The sequence below is a fragment of the Cynara cardunculus genome (genome assembly GCF_001531365.2).
Source record: "Cynara cardunculus var. scolymus isolate 2C chromosome LG 13, CcrdV1, whole genome shotgun sequence".
NCBI classification, from domain to species: Eukaryota; Viridiplantae; Streptophyta; class Magnoliopsida; order Asterales; family Asteraceae; genus Cynara; species Cynara cardunculus.
This window is the reverse complement of record NC_037540.1, coordinates 39,141,384-39,159,380: the sequence shown is the minus strand read 5'-3', so window position 1 is coordinate 39,159,380 and position 17,997 is coordinate 39,141,384. Positions and strand designations below refer to the sequence as shown.

At 36.5% G+C, this 17,997-nt stretch overlaps 2 protein-coding genes and 3 non-coding genes across 5 annotated transcripts; 1 reads left to right on the top strand and 4 right to left on the bottom strand.

Moving 5' to 3' along the window:
* The first annotated feature begins 2,585 nt into the window (after nucleotides 1-2,585).
* LOC112524280 (3-hydroxy-3-methylglutaryl-coenzyme A reductase-like) lies at nucleotides 2,586-4,925 on the top strand. The gene is made up of 2 exons (XM_025134044.1): nucleotides 2,586-3,622; nucleotides 3,838-4,925. The coding sequence occupies exons 1-2, from the start codon at nucleotides 2,586-2,588 to the stop codon at nucleotides 4,607-4,609; spliced, it is 1,809 nt and encodes a 602-aa protein (XP_024989812.1). The 3' UTR covers nucleotides 4,610-4,925.
* Nucleotides 4,926-11,204: 6,279 nt separating this feature from the next.
* LOC112525038 (3-hydroxy-3-methylglutaryl-coenzyme A reductase-like) lies at nucleotides 11,205-12,996 on the bottom strand. The gene is made up of 2 exons (XM_025134979.1): nucleotides 12,110-12,996; nucleotides 11,205-11,973 (listed from the first exon to the last, which is right to left on the bottom strand). The coding sequence occupies exons 1-2, from the start codon at nucleotides 12,994-12,996 to the stop codon at nucleotides 11,205-11,207; spliced, it is 1,656 nt and encodes a 551-aa protein (XP_024990747.1).
* Nucleotides 12,997-17,384: 4,388 nt separating this feature from the next.
* LOC112526196 lies at nucleotides 17,385-17,485 on the bottom strand. Its single transcript, XR_003070528.1, has one exon. It is a non-coding gene; the product is annotated as a small nucleolar RNA Z122 (small nucleolar RNA).
* A 75-nt stretch (nucleotides 17,486-17,560) lies between these two features.
* LOC112526211 lies at nucleotides 17,561-17,696 on the bottom strand. The gene has a single exon (XR_003070542.1). It is a non-coding gene; the product is annotated as a small nucleolar RNA snoR83 (small nucleolar RNA).
* A 48-nt stretch (nucleotides 17,697-17,744) lies between these two features.
* LOC112526200 lies at nucleotides 17,745-17,836 on the bottom strand. The gene has a single exon (XR_003070532.1). It is a non-coding gene; the product is annotated as a small nucleolar RNA R11/Z151 (small nucleolar RNA).
* Between the last annotated feature and the right edge of the window lie 161 nt (nucleotides 17,837-17,997).

Genomic DNA, 17,997 nt, shown 5'->3' with positions numbered 1-17,997 from the left:
CAGTTAGTTACACAAATTTAAAAATATAGCTTTAATAAATTGTACTTATGCAAAATTATTGTAATCTTGAATTTTAAGTAATATGCATCAATAAACAGTACTTCATAAAATATTATTTTTAAGAGTTTTTGTTAAATATTTTATAATATAGTATAAATATTTTGACATTTTAAGAAAACAAATTACATTTCTTTTCTTTGTCTATCATCAATATCTAAAAGTTGTTGATTTTATTAAAAATAGTAAAAGATAATTAAATTAATATATATTAAATAACATAATAATTTATTAGATTTTTAATAATGAAAAGAAAATATGGAATTAAATTGCAAAAATGATTTGTGTTCAAAACATTGAACCAAATGTAACAAAATATCTTTAGATCTTTTATGCATGCAAGTCTAGTGGGAAACCTCGACAAGTCAAGATGCTTGCATAATTTTAATTAGAGTAACTACAATTTTGGTCCCTCTAATTCACATCCAACTACGAAAAAGGTCCTTAAACTTCAGTAGGTATAACAATGGTCATGGTGGTTTGTATTTTGCTTTGAAATTGGTCCCTCTCACAAGCTTTGTTAAAGTATGTGTTAAAAGAGGTTTATCTTTGTCCTTTTACTATTATGTATATATAGTATCTAAGACTATATGGACCAATCCGTCACTTTCCCTTTTCACTGGTCGTCCCCTCACTCAATCCCTTTTCTTTGGCCGTCCCGTTCACCTGATGCTACCGTTTCCTTTCTCACCTGTCACAACATGCACACGCATATGTTGACCCCCTGGGCTACTTCCCCAAACAACAAACAAGACATAGAAAGCACATAAGTAAGACAGAAGACACAACCATAAGGGTGGTGCCTGATTGGTTTGAGCTTGGCTTCAAAGGTCAAAAGTACCAGGAAGTCTCAGGTTCAAATCCAAGGAGAAATAAAAATCCCTTTGTGGCCATGAAGGTTCAAATGCGGTGACTTCGGGCTATCTGCAAAGCATGTGGTCCCTGGGATTAGTCGGCTCGCATAACGGGTTGGATATCCAGGTTAATCAAAAAAAAATAAGAGAGAAGACATACACATACATAGTCATCATGGAGTAGCGTGTGTCTCACTTTCGACGTACACCAACAGCCACAACACCACCATCTGTTTCTTCTCATCCTCTCCTTCCACGACTCCAGTAATCTCAATACCATCATAATCCTTCTTTATGTCATCCCATTCTCCATTTTCCAGCAACATTCATCATCTCTCACACAATAATTGAATGGACTTTTTCCGTGTTTCCACATCAGAAAATTTAACAGACACAATTTTCTATAGATTCTTACCAAAACAATGAGATATTCCATGCCCTTTAGATATGAGAAAACCAGTTGGATCAATTTTCATGGTTTTTTCTAGAGATGGAGATGGCGGGCTAAGGGGAATGAGTTATCATGGTCTTTTTAGAGATAGAGACACTACAATAAAATTGGGTTTATAAGACACCCACAATCTTTAAGTGTTCCAATAGACCATTTTATAAGACTTAATTTATAGAACCAAAATATAAAGTGTTTTATCTAAAGGTGTTGTAATAAGTTTATATGACGCTTTTGGACGTCTTAACAAGTTTTTGAGGACATTTTTAATACAAAATGTCGCATTAGCAACTTTATAGGACACTTTTGAGAAATTATCCTATAAACTCAATTTTTTATATGACACTTGTTTTTATATAACAGTTTTTCAAATAGTGTACTATAAAGTTGATAATGTCCTAAAAACTTATGACGTCAAAAAACGTCATATAAACTTATTGCAACAACTTTAGATATGACACTTTATTTTTTTGGTCATATAAACTAAGTCCTATAAAGACGTCTATTATAACACTTAGAATTTAAGAGTGTCCTATAAACCCGATTTTGTTGTAGTGAGATGGAATCGGTTCCATGATTGTACATGCTGCTTTTAGGGTTGTTGTCGGCAACGACAGGGGAGGAGAAGCATGGGGTACGATAGGGTATAGAAGACCAAACAAAAACAAAATCCGTAAAAAGACAGAAATACCCTATATTTAACGGACTATTTTTAACGGAAAGCAAAATTCAAACCCAAATCATAATTGATGTAAACCACATGGACTAAAATTGTAGTTTACTCTTCCAAATATGTGTAAGTATCTAACCCTAAAATTTACGCACATTCCTAATTCCTTATCAAGAAATTTAAGACGATCCCTCTGGAAATGTGTTGATTTGGACAGCAATGGAATGACTTGAAGCTGTAGAAAATTCAGTGACGGAATTCATGGCCATTATTTTCCCATTTGATGTGCTCTTCTCCATTATTTTTAATACATCTGCAACCCTTCTCTGACTGCAGTCTTCAAGATTCAAAGTAGGCGTTCTTCTCCATATGAGAATAGTCTCGGCACCTATAAATCAAACCCACCAGCCCTACTGCCATTCTGCAAATCTTTCGTGGTTCAATCATCACTTACTACCTGCTTTACAAAACCTTTACAATCCGTACACTTTTATCCTCAGCGAAATCGTCACGGGCTCCATCCCATCAGCCCACCACCGGCCACCGTGATAAAGGGATGGATGTCCGTCGACGATCGTTGTTGAAACAGGCTGCCACCAAAGGAAAGAACATGGCAGGTGAAGGTCAGTTTGATTATCCTTCTGATGATCAGATGTTCAAAGCAAACAACAAAAAGGTGGTGGATGCTGCAAAGGCTTCGTCTGATACTGTCCCTCTTCCAATGGGCATCTCGAATGGTGTCTTCTTTACTGTCTTCTTCTCTGTTGTTTACTTTCTCCTTACCAGATGGCGTGAAAAGATCCGTAACTCCACTCCTCTTCATGTTGTCACCATGTCTGAGATGGCTGCCATCTTCACCTTCGTTGCCTCCTTTATCTACCTTCTCGGGTTCTTCGGCATGAATTTCGTCCAGGCCACGCCATTTCCGGACGATGACGAAGAGGAGGAGTTAGAAGGAACAACAGAAGGTGATGTTAATGAGATCATCCGTAAGGAAGACACCCGTGCGACCCCATGTGGTGCTTCTCTCGATTGCGAATCTGATCTGCCTGTAAAGCCAGTGTTAAAGAAGGATGTCGAAATGGTACCAATTATAGGAACAACAGTGTCTGAAGAAGATGAGGCTGTGATACAAGCTGTGGTTTCTGGGAAAACGCCATCTTACTCGTTGGAATCGAAGCTTGGGGACTGCAAACGCGCAGCGTTCATCAGAAGAGTGGCCTTGGAGAGGATAACCGGCAAGTCTCTTGACGGTTTGCCGCTGGACGGGCTTGATTACGAATCCATATTGGGACAGTGTTGCGAAATGCCGGTTGGTTATGTCCAAATACCCGTGGGTATTGCTGGTCCGTTGTTGCTGGATGGAAAGGAGTTTGCGGTTCCCATGGCGACCACTGAAGGGTGTCTTGTGGCTAGCACCAACAGGGGTTGTAAGGCCATTTTCGTCTCCGGTGGAGCCACCAGCATCTTGCTTAAGGATGGCATGACTCGAGCTCCGGTCGTCAGGTTCGGCACCGCCAGGAGGGCTGCGGATTTGAAGTTCTTCTTGGAGGAGCCACAAAACTTTGAGACTCTAGCATCTGTTTTCAACAAGTAAGATAGCTCTAGTTAATAATGATATAGTTTTACATCTTCTCACCATGACAAAATCAAGTTTATAGAAATTTAAAAATATTTAACTGTCTTAATAGATTATTTTACTATACTTTAAGTGTACAGACCAATGTTTTATGTGTCATATCTAAATGTGTTGTAACTTCTACTATACTAGTTGGTTAATTTTAGCTGAATGAAATGATTTGTCGCAGATCAAGCCGATTCGGGAGGCTTCAGACAATCCGATGTGCGATTGCAGGGAAGAATCTATACATGAGGTTCACTTGTAGCACCGGTGATGCAATGGGGATGAACATGGTTTCAAAAGGTGTTCAAAATGTTTTGGAGTATCTCCAGACCGACTTCCCCGACATGGACGTCATTGGCATCTCCGGCAACTATTGTTCCGATAAGAAACCGGCAGCTGTGAACTGGATCGAAGGGAGAGGCAAATCGGTGGTGTGTGAAGCAATCATAAAGGAAGAAGTGGTGAAGAAGGTACTGAAGACAAACGTAGCTGCATTGGTGGAGTTGAACATGCTCAAGAACCTCACCGGATCCGCCATGGCCGGTGCTCTTGGTGGGTTCAACGCCCATGCTAGTAACATTGTCTCAGCTGTGTACCTTGCCACCGGCCAAGATCCAGCTCAGAACATCGAGAGCTCCCACTGCATCACCATGATGGAAGCTGTGAACGATGGCAAAGACCTTCATGTATCAGTGACCATGCCATCAATAGAGGTTGGGACAGTGGGTGGTGGAACTCAGCTGGCTTCACAATCTGCATGCCTTAACTTGCTGGGAGTGAAGGGTGCAAACAAAGAATCAGCTGGATCAAATGCCCGGCAGTTGGCTAAGGTGGTCGCCGCCTCGGTTCTCGCTGGTGAATTATCTCTCATGTCGGCAATCGCGGCAGGGCAACTCGTGAAGAGCCACATGAAATACAACCGCTCCAGCAAAGATGTTACAGCTATCAAATCTTAAACTTCTCGATCTCAATAAATAAAAAGCGACGCAAACCATTAACCCATCGTCGCCTGCCATGCTGAGGCATGGCAGGTTTCGGTTGGTCTGGTGGTCTGCTTTTAGATCGGAGATAAGCTCTCTCTATATATGCTTCTTGTTTATGTTGATCTTTTCTCTATATATCCCTTTGTTCTTGTTCAGCTGATCTCATTCAGCTCATGGAACTTGTACTGATTCCAGTAAAAGGTTCAGTTAAGCTATACATTTTCATCTATTTGTTTGTTGTTCAAGTGTGTAAGTATGTTATGTCAATAAAGTTGCTTTTTATGTGAAACAAGAGGTTCAAGTCATCCAAATACTCCAAATGCATAACTTGTTTGACTTTATAGAGAAACAAAGTAAAAAAGACTTATCAAGTGTCCCTTTACCAAATACTTACCTAAATTTAACACTATCATTTATTTACCGGATAAGATTTTAGTCCACCACAACGGTATCGTATGCAACAATTTACCCGTCAAGAGCTTACCGTGGTAAGAGTCGTCGTATTCAATTATCGGGTAAAACTTTTGGTCCTCGTTTTGCCCTTACCGGGTAAGATTATTGATCCTTACCATATTCATCCGGTAAGGTAAAATGACTTGGTGTTCACTTACCCGAGTAAGCGTTTGGTAAACGGCCCATAATTATGTTATGTCAATAAAGTTGTTTAAGTGTTTAAGTATGTTATGTAAATAAATTGTTTTGATTATAACATTTAACTCATAATTATGTTAATCAAGTTGGTTTTATTTAAAAAACTTTTAAATTGATATTTTTTTTTTTATAATTATAAGTCATTTGTTCAACATTTTCATCAAACTGTTGTTTTATTCAAATAAAAATAAAGAATGAGGGTAAAATGGTCATTTCTGACATTCAGACTGTTTATTCAGCACAACAACCGAACAACAACTTATCTGTTAATATACAGACAATTATATCAATACAGAAAGTTATATCCATACAGGTCTTAACAAAAAACGAACCGAACATCCCCTTATTAAGAGAGAATATGAAATCAACAGCTGTATGAATTATGTACTTCATATTTGTTTGACTTTTTTTTCCAATAATTGATATCACATTTCTTAATTATTCGTTCACTTAATTATCATATTATTTAATTAATTGTTTAACCTATGAATTTTTTTGGTCTCACTTATGAGCCTGTTTAAACTTCTTTAATTATCATATTTATTTTCTGGTTTCACCTATGAATTTTGGTAAAAAAAATTTAACTAAAGTTCATACACGAAACAACATTATGAATTTTAAACAAAAATCATTGTTTTTCACCTATAAACTTTAAGCAAAAATCATTGTTTCACGTATGAATTTTGGTTTAAAAAAAATGAACAATCAAAGTTCATAAATGAAACAACCACTGTGAAAATTAAACAAACATCATTTAATCACAGGAGGAGCAGATTTTTGGGTTTCAAAATCAAATTCATTATCACTTTGTGACACAAATCAAAAAATCGTAAATCGAATTCAAACAAAAAAACAAACGCAAATGGAAAAAAAATCTAAATCGAATTCAAACAAAAAGCAAATCTTTAAACAAAAAAATAAACCGTTGGGCCGCCGTAATGGTTCTGGGTGTTTTTTCTCGATGTAGGCAGGATAGTAGTTTTTTTCGTCGGTGAAAACCGCCCGGCCGCTATAATGGTTGAGCGCCTTCCAGATGAGAGTTTCCAGCGTAAGCCCGAATATGAAAAAGTCACAAGGCAATGGGCATTAAGTGGCATAATGAACGAAAGCTTCCATCACGTTTTAAGCAACGTGTGGTGATGGCGGTGGTTGGTGACGTCGATGGCGGGGTGGGTAGAGGTGGTAACTAGAGGTTGTGTAGAACGATTTATCGATGCCACTGGCGGATCCAAGAGGAAGAGAGGAGAGAGTGGGAAGATGATTATCTTTCGAAAATAAAATATAATTATCTTCCAAAAATAACAACATTTGGTTCCAAAAATCACCTCCATTTAATATCATTCAATTTGTTTCCTTTTTAATGAGATTATAAACCTCTCATTTAACCACAATCGTCAGTCAAGAAAATGAAAGCCTGATATGAGGTTGTAAAATTAACATTGTTTAAGTGGTTAACAAATGATCGTGAACTAACGTATCTCAGTATACAACACTCTTCTTTGGATGACACTTTCAAACGAGACACTTCAACCTTAAAGTATACGCTTTAATAGCCGATAATCTCGATCAAGATTGAGGTAAAAATGTAATTAAATGATGTGTATGCATAATTTAGCATGTAATTAAAAGATTGATATCAAACTAGACTCTTCACTCCAGAAATAAAGGTGTTTGATTGGTTTGAGTTTGTGCTCCAAAGGTCAAAAATGTTTAGAGGTCCAAATGCGGTGACTCCGGACTACGTGCAAAACAGGTGGTTGCCTTGAAATTAGTCGGTTCGCATAGCAGATTAGATATGAAGGTTAATCAAACAAAAAAATAGAGAGTAGGGATGGTAATGGGGCGGGGATGGGGCGGGGACCCCAATACCCGTCCCCGTCCCTGATCCCCCAWATGTGTCCCCGTCCCCGTCCCCGCCGGGGATTATGATCACATCCCCATTCCCGTCCCCAACGGGGATTTTTTTTAAAAACCAAAAATTATAAAACATCACTATTTATTGAAATACACCAATATTAAAATAAGACTTAAACAAGACCAAAAAGTTTAAACTAATATTATCAAAGTTAACGTCAAACGTATTAAAACTACATCGAGTAATATCCGAAAGGACCAAAACATATCAAGTAAATTTCTATACTATCTACCATCAAAAAAAATAAAACAACCACTTGTTAGTTGTTACTCGACATCCGCATCATATGTAACTGTTTCATCAAATGCTTGAGGCTCTCCATGTTTTTTATCTACAAAAAGTAAGACAAGTTAGAAAAAAAATATAATTAGTTGTATGACTAAGAATTTAAATAATTTTTTACCTTGAAGTTCTTTCCGTAACCAACTTTGAGTGCACATTAATGCTCCAACTGTCTTTGGGTGTAGTCGACTACGTTGTTTTGTGACTTTGTTACCGCTCATGTTAAAAGCGGATTCAGAAGCTACCGTAGAAATTGGTATGGCTAAAACGTCTCTTGCAATTCTTTGGAGCATAGGAAACTTGGAGCCATTGCATTTCYACCACATTAAGATATCAAAGCCGTCTTCATTAGGTGACAATTTTTCGGCCAAATAATCATCCAATTCACTTGTTTTCAAGACATCATCATCACACACCATAGACTCAAAATCCATCTCCCATGTAGGTTTGTCAGAAGTGAAATCATCTACATCTAAGGAACTAGCGGTTGATTGTTCTTTTTGTGAAGGTTTGTCGGCATACTTCTTCTTATACTCTTCAAACAACTCGACACATAGGTTACGTATCCTCATAACCTCACTTTTTGCCTCATCACCATAGATTTTCGGAAAGAAATAATTTATTAACTTCAATTTGCCATCTATATAATGTGCCGTAATCGCCATGTAACCTTTCTTTTGGTTACTTGYTGTCCACATATCTGAAGTTAAGGCAATCCTACTCTCATTCTCATCCAAACACCGCAAAGTGTAACCTCTTTGTTTTTCATAAACACTCATTACGTCACTCTTTATTGTTGCTCGAGATGGTACCTTAAATAAAGGTTGGAGACCTTCTGAATATTTTCGAAAACCATAGTGCTCGACAATAGAAAGCGGATAATCATGTATAATAATCATTTTAGCTAAGTCTTCCCTACAAAGTTCAGTATTAAATGAATATTTACTCATTTTCCACTTTCCGTCTGAAGCCTTTTGGTCCTGAACTAGGATATGTTGTCTAATGTCCTTTGTAACTCTTCTTGGACAATTCTTAAAATGGTCCTTCAAATGTGTAGTTCCGGCGTTGGCTTTACCCGTCAGTTGTTTATTGCAATAATTACATCTTGCATATCGTCTAACACCATCAACATACACTTGTTCAAAATGATTCCAAACAACCGACTTTAATCTTTTTTGTGGTCGTTCATTGCATGTGTTAGTGTTAGTCCCTACAAGCATGCTTATTGTTTCGTAAGTATCATCACCAATTGTTATTTGTTCCTTGTTTCCTTCCATCTCATTCTCATCACCATGACACACTTATCCTACAACACTCCTCCTTGTGCCGAGTCAAAGGAGTGATGGTGCATAACTAATTAACTGTTGTCTCGTTAAAACCTTACGCCAAAATAAAAATCCAGTGGGAAAAAATAAAATTAGGACGAAGAAAAGAGTACAATGCACCAGTTTATTTGCAATACAGACTTTTCATTTTAGTCTAATATTCTTTCAGATTCGTACATTAATCATGAGCGTTAGAAAAACAATATGGTATATAAATTGTTTCATCACTAAAATCTTACAACAAGGAACAAAACCCAATGGGAAAAATAAAACATTGGGTGAAGGAAAAAGTACAGCATACCAATACTACTTCCCCTGATACATACATTAATCAAGAGAGTTTGGAATGTCTCCGCATTCCAATGTTTTTCACATGTTTCTCAAATGTGGTCTTAGGCAATGATTTGATAAACAAATCAGCCACATTTTTCTCACCCCTTACTTGATTCACTTGAATCTTAAGGAGAGTTTGTTGTTGTTGAATATAGAAAAACTTTGGCGAAATATGTTTCGTATTATCACCCTTGATATATCCTACTTTCATTTGTTTGATACAAGCTGCATTATCTTCATATATGCATGTAGGATTTTGAGTGGTTGAACTTAAACCACTAGCCCCTCTTATATGTGTAATGACATACCTTAGTCAGATACACTCTTGAACCGCCTCATATAGAGCAATAATCTCTGAATGGTTCGAGGATGTTGCTACAAGGGTTTGCTTGGTAGATTTCCAAGAAATCACCATGTTTCCAATTGTAAAAACATATTCTATTTGGAAACGACCTCTGTGTGGATCAGAAAGATACTCAGCATCAGCAAAACCTACTAATATATCATTTGGGGTTTTCACTGTATGGGATAACATTTTCTTTGCTAATACTTTTAAGAGGTGTTGTAACCCCATTATTTTTCTTTGTAGGGAAAGAATAAGCCCATGTCGATGGTTCTTTTTAGGTATCGAAATATATCTTGATTAATATAATTAGTCTTTGTTTGCTTCTATTTATATCTGATCGGATATCCATGAAGTTTTTACCACCCCTCCATGATATGTCCAGGAATTTTACAATGAGTAAAAAAGGACGTTCATGATTAGGAGCTTTAGAAAATTGATCATTACCAGAGTATCCCTTGAATCCACTACTGGCATTGAAGGCTAGAGTGTTATATACTTTCGCTGCTATTCTTCCTGACTAACAAGAGGCAAAACTCGATTAATAGGAGGAATTGGATCCATTAGTAAAATTTTATTGACACCATCACATGTGCATTTCCCACGGGAGCAATGTGGTATGAATGTTCCATTTCTTCGATTAACGACTTGAGCTTGGTAAAATACATAGCAACAAACTCTTGATTTTGAGCGACGTTCACAATTTTTCGCTTAATCAAGAAATTTTAGGGCCAATGCTCTACTCGAATCAATCTTTTATGTATCTAACCAGATCTCAACAACGAATTCCACAAACATCACACTTGTAGATATTTCTTTGGAAAGAAAAGTTGAGCAACCACAACATCACAATGATATTGTTTCGATTCTACGAATTCAGCAAGTTAAGATCACTTGCATTAAGTTTCTGCAAAGAATCATCCACAAATCCAACTTTGTTTTTTCGCTGCTAAAGCAATTAGCATGGCTCTACTCCAATAGGAATTATTATCACCGGTGAGCAACTGAAAGACAAGAATTTGACTGAGACTGCCTGCATGATGCAAAAAGTATGGATGAAATATGTCACCGATGGCTGAAACAGATTCAAAAGATTTAGAGGACCAAGTAGAATGAACATTTGATGATTTTGGCATGATTAATCCCACAAAGAATTCTAACGAGCAATGGAAAGAGCGTTTTGCTCTAATATCATGTAATAAAAAGCAATTGAGAGAATAAAAATCCAAGTTCAAATCCAATAAGAAATGAAAATCCCCTTGTGGCCACTGATGTTCAAATGCAGTGACTCAAAACTATCTGCAAAATAGGTAGTCGTCTTGGAATTAGTCGGCTCACATAGCAGATTGGATATCCAAGTTAATAAAAAAAAAAGTGAGAGAATTTTTATTTCTTGTTATTTCACCAATGAGCTAAACAACAATATATACAATAGAGAACATTCTAAACAACAATTAACAAACCACAACTTACTAAACTATCAAACTTAATATTGACGAAACTACCCTTCTATAAAATGTGATAGTTTTATATTTTAAACTTTTAATACTTATCATATGCTTAATACAATTGGGTCAATTTTTTTATTTAATTTCATGGTAGAAGTTATGCTTTTTAACTTGGACACAAATTAAATAATCTATCTGCAATGGCGAAACAGCCACCGTAACGGCGGCCGGCCGGCCAATAACCGGTGACTGATCGAGATTGAGAATTCTCTTAAGATTCGACGGAATTGTCTTTATTGGAGCGGTTGTATTTCATGTGGCTGTTCACTAGTTGCCCCGCCGCGATTGCTGACATAAGAGACAGCTCTCCGGCGAGAACTGCGGCGGCGACCACCATAGCCAACTGCCGTGCATTTGATCCAGCTGATTCTTTGTTTGCACCCTTCACTCCCAGCAAGTTCAGGCATGCAGATTGTGAAGTCAACTGAGTTCCACCACCCACCGTCCCAACCTCGATTGAAGGCATGGTCACCGACACATGAAGGTCATTGCCGCCGTTCACAGCTTCCATCATGGTGATGCAGTGGGAGCTCTCGATGTTCTGAGCTGGATCTTGGCCGGTGGCAAGGTACACGGCCGACACGATGTTACTAGCATGAGCATTGAACCCACCAAGAGCACCGGCCATGGCGGATCCAGTGAGGTTCTTGAGCATGTTTAACTCCACCAATGAAGCTACGTTTGTTTTCAGTACTTTCTTCACCACTTGTTCCTTTATAATTGCCTCACACACCACCGATTTGCCTCTCCCTTCAATCCAGTTCACCGCCGCCGGTTTCTTATCGGAGCAATAGTTGCCGGAGATGCCAATGACGTCCATATCGGAGAAATCAGCCCGGAGATACTCCAAAACATTTTGAACACCTTTCGAAACCATGTTCATCCCCATTGCATCGCCGGTGCTGCAAGTGAACCTTATGTATAGATTCTTCCCTGCAATCGCACATCGGATTGTCTGAAGCCTCCCGAATCTGCTTGATCTGCAAATCGTTGCATTCAACTAAAATTAGCCAACTATACTAAAAGATGAGAAGGGTGTCTGAGTTTATTTGTTGCATTTGACCGTATATAATTTATACTTAAAAATGCTCGAGTACAAGTGTAGAACTAGCTTACTTGTTGAAAACGGTGGCAAGTGTCTCAAAGTTGAGTGGTTCCTCCAAGAAGAATTTCAACTCAGCAGCCCTCTTGGCAGTGGCGAACCTGACCACCGGAGCTCGAGTCATGCCATCCTTGAGTAAGATGCTGGTGGCTCCACCAGAAGCGTAAATGGCCTTACAACCCCTATTGGTACTAGCCACAAGACACCCTTCAGTGGTCGCCATGGGAACCCAGAACTCCTTTCCATCCAGCAACATCGGGCCAGCAATTCCCACTGGTATTTGAACATAACCAACAGGCATCTCACAACACTGTCCCAATATAGATTCATAATCAAACCCGTCCACCGGCAAACCGTCAAGAGACTTTCCGGCGATCCTCTCTACCGCCATTCTTCTGATAACCGCTGCTCGTTTGCAGTCCCCAAGCTTCGATTCCAATGAATAAGATGGCGTTTCACCGGAAACCACCGCTTGTATCACCGCCTCATCCTCTTGGGTCACTTTATCCTTCTTTCCAACTTGTTTTAAAGACAGATGAGCATATTCACAATGAACGGTGTTTGTTGTTTCTTCTGGTTGGTCTTCTTCCTCATCTAAAAAATGTGTGTGGTGTACAAGGCTATTGCCAAAGTAAACAAGAAGGTAAATACAGGAAGCCACGAAGGTGATAATGGCAGCCATCTCAAACATGGTGACAACAAGGAGAGGAGTGGAGTTGAGGGTCTTTTCATGCCACCTTACAATGAGATAATAAACAACCGACAAGAAGACAGCAAAGAAGATACCATGTGAGACATATGCAGCATGATTAGAAGAAGCCCTTCGAGATTCCACCACCTTTTGTTTCAAGATCATTTGATCATCAGGTGGATGATCAAACGGACGTCCTCCAGCTCCCATTTTGACAGCAGTTGGTTTCAGTGACGGACGTCCGTGGTGAAGGGATGATGAAGATGCATTCCAAGATGGAAAGAGAAGATGAAACATGCGTTCTGTTATGCAATTGATCATATGGGATGATTGAGAGAGATTTGTGCAATAAAAAGCTGTTTTCACAGATGAGAAATGATGGCAAATATGGGGTTCTTACTTTATAGGGGTGGAGATCTAGAAGGAAAGAGGCATAGGTGCGAAGTTTCTGAATGAACTTTAAGTGGGATATTGGTATTGCTTACTTACAGCAAACTGTCCACTGAGTCAATGATGTGAAATTGGATGTTTGACCATGGTTACAGAAAGGCAAGAAAGCTGATTAAAATAAGACATATGCAGCAGCAGCACACCATTTGGGAGTTAAATTAATATCCACTGATTTGTGTTAGTGAGGCAACTGGACATGTAAAGTACAAATAAAACACTGACTTCCCTTTATGTGTACTGTGATCAACTCCAGCAAACCCAAGTCTGTTTGCTAATACCTTCTAATCTAGGAAGTTTCTCTATATTCTAGAAGTTTGTCATTCAACGGGTATCACAATAGCGTGTGTGTGTATATATATATATATGGATTGGGTTCACATGAGACCAATCTGTTTTCGTGAGACCCGTCTGTTTTCATGAGACCCGTGTGATCATTTTTTTACACTTGAAACTTCACAGCAAAACGATGTGAATGTAAAATGTGTTACCTTCATAGCGTTTTGCTGTGAAGTTTCAAGTGTAAAAAAATGGTCTCACAGGTCTCACAAAAACAGGCTGGTTGTGTTACCTTCATAGCGTTTTACCTTCTAATCTAGGAAGTTTCTATATATATATATATATATATATATATGGTTAGGTTAACGTGAGACCAAGAATTTTTCATGAGACCCGTAAGACCAATTTATGTTTATTGATCAACTTTATAAGCTAATGATCTAAAGTTACACGGTGACAATTTTGTGATTATTAAGAAGTCTCGTGGCAATTTTGTGATTATGAATGTTCAAATTATATATGTAATCCAATTATTGAGAATTGGTCTCACGAAAAACTATTGGTCTCACGTAATTAAACCATAATTTGTTAGAATAATATGGTTTGTAAATGAATTGTCCCTCTATAGATATAGGGGTACCTTTAAATGAGATCCTTCTAATTTTTTCCTGCTGCATTAACAAAATAAAAATCTCAATAAAACTTCACAAGGATATTCTTATAAGAACCTATTTTCATTTTTTATTTATAAAATGTAAATTTATTTATAGATTATTATATAAATTTAATATATATATATATATGTATGTATTTCATAAAAATTATTAAAAAATATTAAATATAATTTATTAGTTTTCACTTTTTTATATTATTTTTAAATTGTTAATTTATATATTTTGTTAACATATTTGAGAAACAATTAAAACATAAATATAATTTTACATTCGCTACAACAAAATTGATTATATAGGACGCTTAAACTGTAAAAACGTCGTAAAAATACATTATAAAAATTAAGTTTATAGGACAAAATCAAAAAGTATGTTATCTAAAAATGTTACAATGGATTATAGGACGTTTTTAACCGTTTTAATAAGTTTCTAAAATAAAGTGTCATATTAACTATTTTATACGACACTATTTAAAAAGTATCTTGTAAACGTAAATGTCCTATAAAAAAATGGGTTTATATGACATTTTTCAAAAGTGTCATAAAATAACTAAATTCTTTATTTTACTCTTAAGGAATGAATATATTAAAACAGAGATTCCAAGAAACCTTTAACCACTCGACAACATAGAGAATGGTTCAAACGAACTAACGAAGTCTTGACTGGATCAACTCAATGTACTCATCATTAAGTCGGTGTTTAACTCAGTTATTTGAGTCTTCATTCATTGAATCTTCTCTTCTTTGTTTTATGGAATCTAGAAGCTGGAATTTTAGTCACTCAAAACTCAAATGTCAAAACATGTAATTAGGTATTGGAGTTCTTTTGTACCACTAGAGGAGGCTATCTCAGTTCTTTCAAGGGTTTGATTTACATATATCGTTGAACAGTTGAAATGTTCGATGTTGATTACTTGATTTACATATCGAACCATTACCCGTTTAGGTTATTAATTAGGTAGTTATTGTAACTTGTTTAGCTTTATTGAATATATTGTTGATTATCGAAGTTTTTTTTTTCACTTTCATTTACAGTTCATTACTTAGTGTTGATATAGAAAAAAAAAAATTTGAAACGAAAAGCTCCATCTGGAATTTGATACTCAACCGATAATGCTTATAACAACATGTTGATGTTAACAGTCTTCTTTGGGATCCATTATAGAGGCAATCAAAGAGATGAAATTAGACAGCAATACTTGGTTAGGGGGCCTTGTCAACCACGAGGCTACAAGTTTTCAACCAAAATGGTAGGAGCTAAAGCAAGATGCTTTGTTGTTACTTGGTTTGATCAATTTCAACGAGTGGAATACAATGTAAAAGCAGATAGAGCATCTTTTTTTACCATGTTACTTGTTTACAGACCAAGGCGGATGGAATCATGGGGCGGATGGATTCAATAGTTGGAAGTAAAATTGATATGTTTATGCTTCATGAGGAAGAGGTTCATAGTTTTCACCATAAATCACTAAAAATGTAAAGATTTGGTTAACCAAAACCAGTCAACTGTTGTTGCCCTTCAAAAACAAACAAAACTCATGAAGACTGAGTATCGCATTCAATTGAATGCTTCGGTTGAAGGTTGTGGATACTCGTTGAAGAATTTTTTATCAAAGGTCGGTCGTAAGGTTTCTAATGCTCATGGTGAAATCCAAAAAATACCTAGAAACTCTGAACATCTTTCATTATCTTCTAGCGGATCTTAAACTCTTTGAAGTTGAATATCCACCTAGATAAATGAATAAATCAATTAAAATAAGTACAGTGGTCAAATCTTGATAGAAACGTCATTGAAATATTGACTCATGTTCTTTCTATAAACTCATACGTGAGAACATTATGAAGCTTTGCCTTAGAACCACTCGACAATTATAGTCACTTTGAATGCTTCTACAAAACTTGTTCAGATGGTGCACAACCGACCCACCATATCTAAGGTTAAAATACAAGTATTTATTTTATCTTATTTACTTTAAAATGTATAATATGCAAAGATAAGACAAAATATTTCTACAAGTTGATGGTATCCGAGTGAAAGACAATGACAAAATCACTATATACAAGAGAAATATTGTTATGTATGGAAGGTTTGACTATAGTAAAAAAATTGAATATCACTATGGTTGCTACAATCCTTTGTTTTTCCTTATCAATGAGTCTCATGCTAGAATACCAAGACATGAAGTGTGCATTGATGAAATTGTTAATGACAACAAAAACTTCAACAAAGTTCATGAAGGTACGAAAATTGTCACATATATTTATTACCTTATTAATTCATTTTTTAATCTATACTGTTCAAAATTTATTCATCTATACTATTCAAAATTTATTATTAATCTATACTATTCAAAATCAATACTACGCAGGGGTTAGCTCAGGAAGGGGTAGAAAAACAGTAACACGGCAATATTATTATTGTTTCAAGTTCCAGATTCAGTCGTGATTCTATTAGACAAAATATTATTTATTGTTTCAAGTTCCAGATTCAGTCGTGATTCTATTAGACGAAAGATTATTTCAACAATTCATGATAGATATATTCATCAAGTAATGTGAACTGCACGTTTGACTTTTATCGAAAAGAATCAAACAAAGATGTTTAAAAGAATACATAAAATTCAAACATTAGCCTATGGTTCAATACGAGCTCAAGTAATACGGACATGTTCCTAAACCAACGCATTACCATCAAAAAATTCAAACATTAGCCTATGGTTCATTACGAGCTCCGGACTATCGACCTATCATTTTTATCCTCTGGTACAACTCATCTTTCATGAAATCTAATCCTCACGAGCACTAGTCCACAAGCTCAGGTCTATGACGTTTTGATTGTACGAAAAATCATGCAAACCCTCTGGCTGGACCATACATGAAGGCATTTCTAGTCCGTCGTGGTTGATTTGGTCCACCTCTAATCTTTTCTTACCAATAGTAAGAAAAGGCATGTAGAAAATACAATATGCAATGTTGGTAGGATGTTTAACATATACATAGACCAATGTTTTAAAATTAGGGGTTAATTTTATCCAACAACATTATGCCACCCTTCAAGATGTTGCATGCCCCCCTCAAAAACCGTGACCAAAAACCAATGATCTTAAACGTTGACTAGTATCTTACAAAACAGAACACTATGAATTATAAAAATGACTAAAGGGATTAATAGAATGACAGGTAAGATCTAGTAATAACAGAGTTTGGAATCAGACTGACGTGCAAATAGAATTTCGTTCAGCACAGCACAAAATATATGCCTATGATAACATAATTCGATATCTTTTCGCATCATTTTCCAAACTACAATAAAACCAAATCAACTACAGTCAAAAGGTTCAAAAATGAAATTAAACAACAAAATAATGTCTCATTTTGACATGTATGGATAAGTTACTAGGAAACACCTTTAATTGAAGAAAGAAATGGGTTTCTCAGCGAAACTCTCAGTTTTGAGTTTAATTTTGCCTTCCCATGAATCAGAATAAGCACTCTTTTTCAGCTTATCTGGGACTAAGAAGGCACAAACCAAGTTCTAACATGCATTTTTATCGAAATCCAAGAGCCAGTGTGTGTAACAAACAGATCATTGATTCTTATATATTAAATCTCACTGAAATCCGCTAAGATAATTTAAATTATCATCATAAGCTCCTAATAAATTAGAACAAATCTATATCAAAGATAAAATCGTTTGCAAAATGATGGAATCAAAAAAACTTAATGACTTATTGTGCTCAGACAGCCAAGGGTTTGTCGTCAAACTGAATGGGAAGAAGAGCCCAAGATCAGAAACTCTAGTCCACAAATTGCTT

Bases quoted from the DNA above. Each gene is read 5' to 3' on its own strand.
- LOC112525038 (XM_025134979.1), bottom strand. From the start codon at position 12,996: ATGGGAGCTGGAGGACGTCCGTTTGATCATCCACCTGATGATCAAATG. The intron at 11,974-12,109 runs GTAAGCTAGTTC...AACGATTTGCAG, and splicing joins CTTGCCACCGTTTTCAACAA to ATCAAGCAGATTCGGGAGGC.
- LOC112524280 (XM_025134044.1), top strand. From the start codon at position 2,586: ATGGATGTCCGTCGACGATCGTTGTTGAAACAGGCTGCCACCAAAGGA. The intron at 3,623-3,837 runs GTAAGATAGCTC...GATTTGTCGCAG, and splicing joins CTAGCATCTGTTTTCAACAA to ATCAAGCCGATTCGGGAGGC.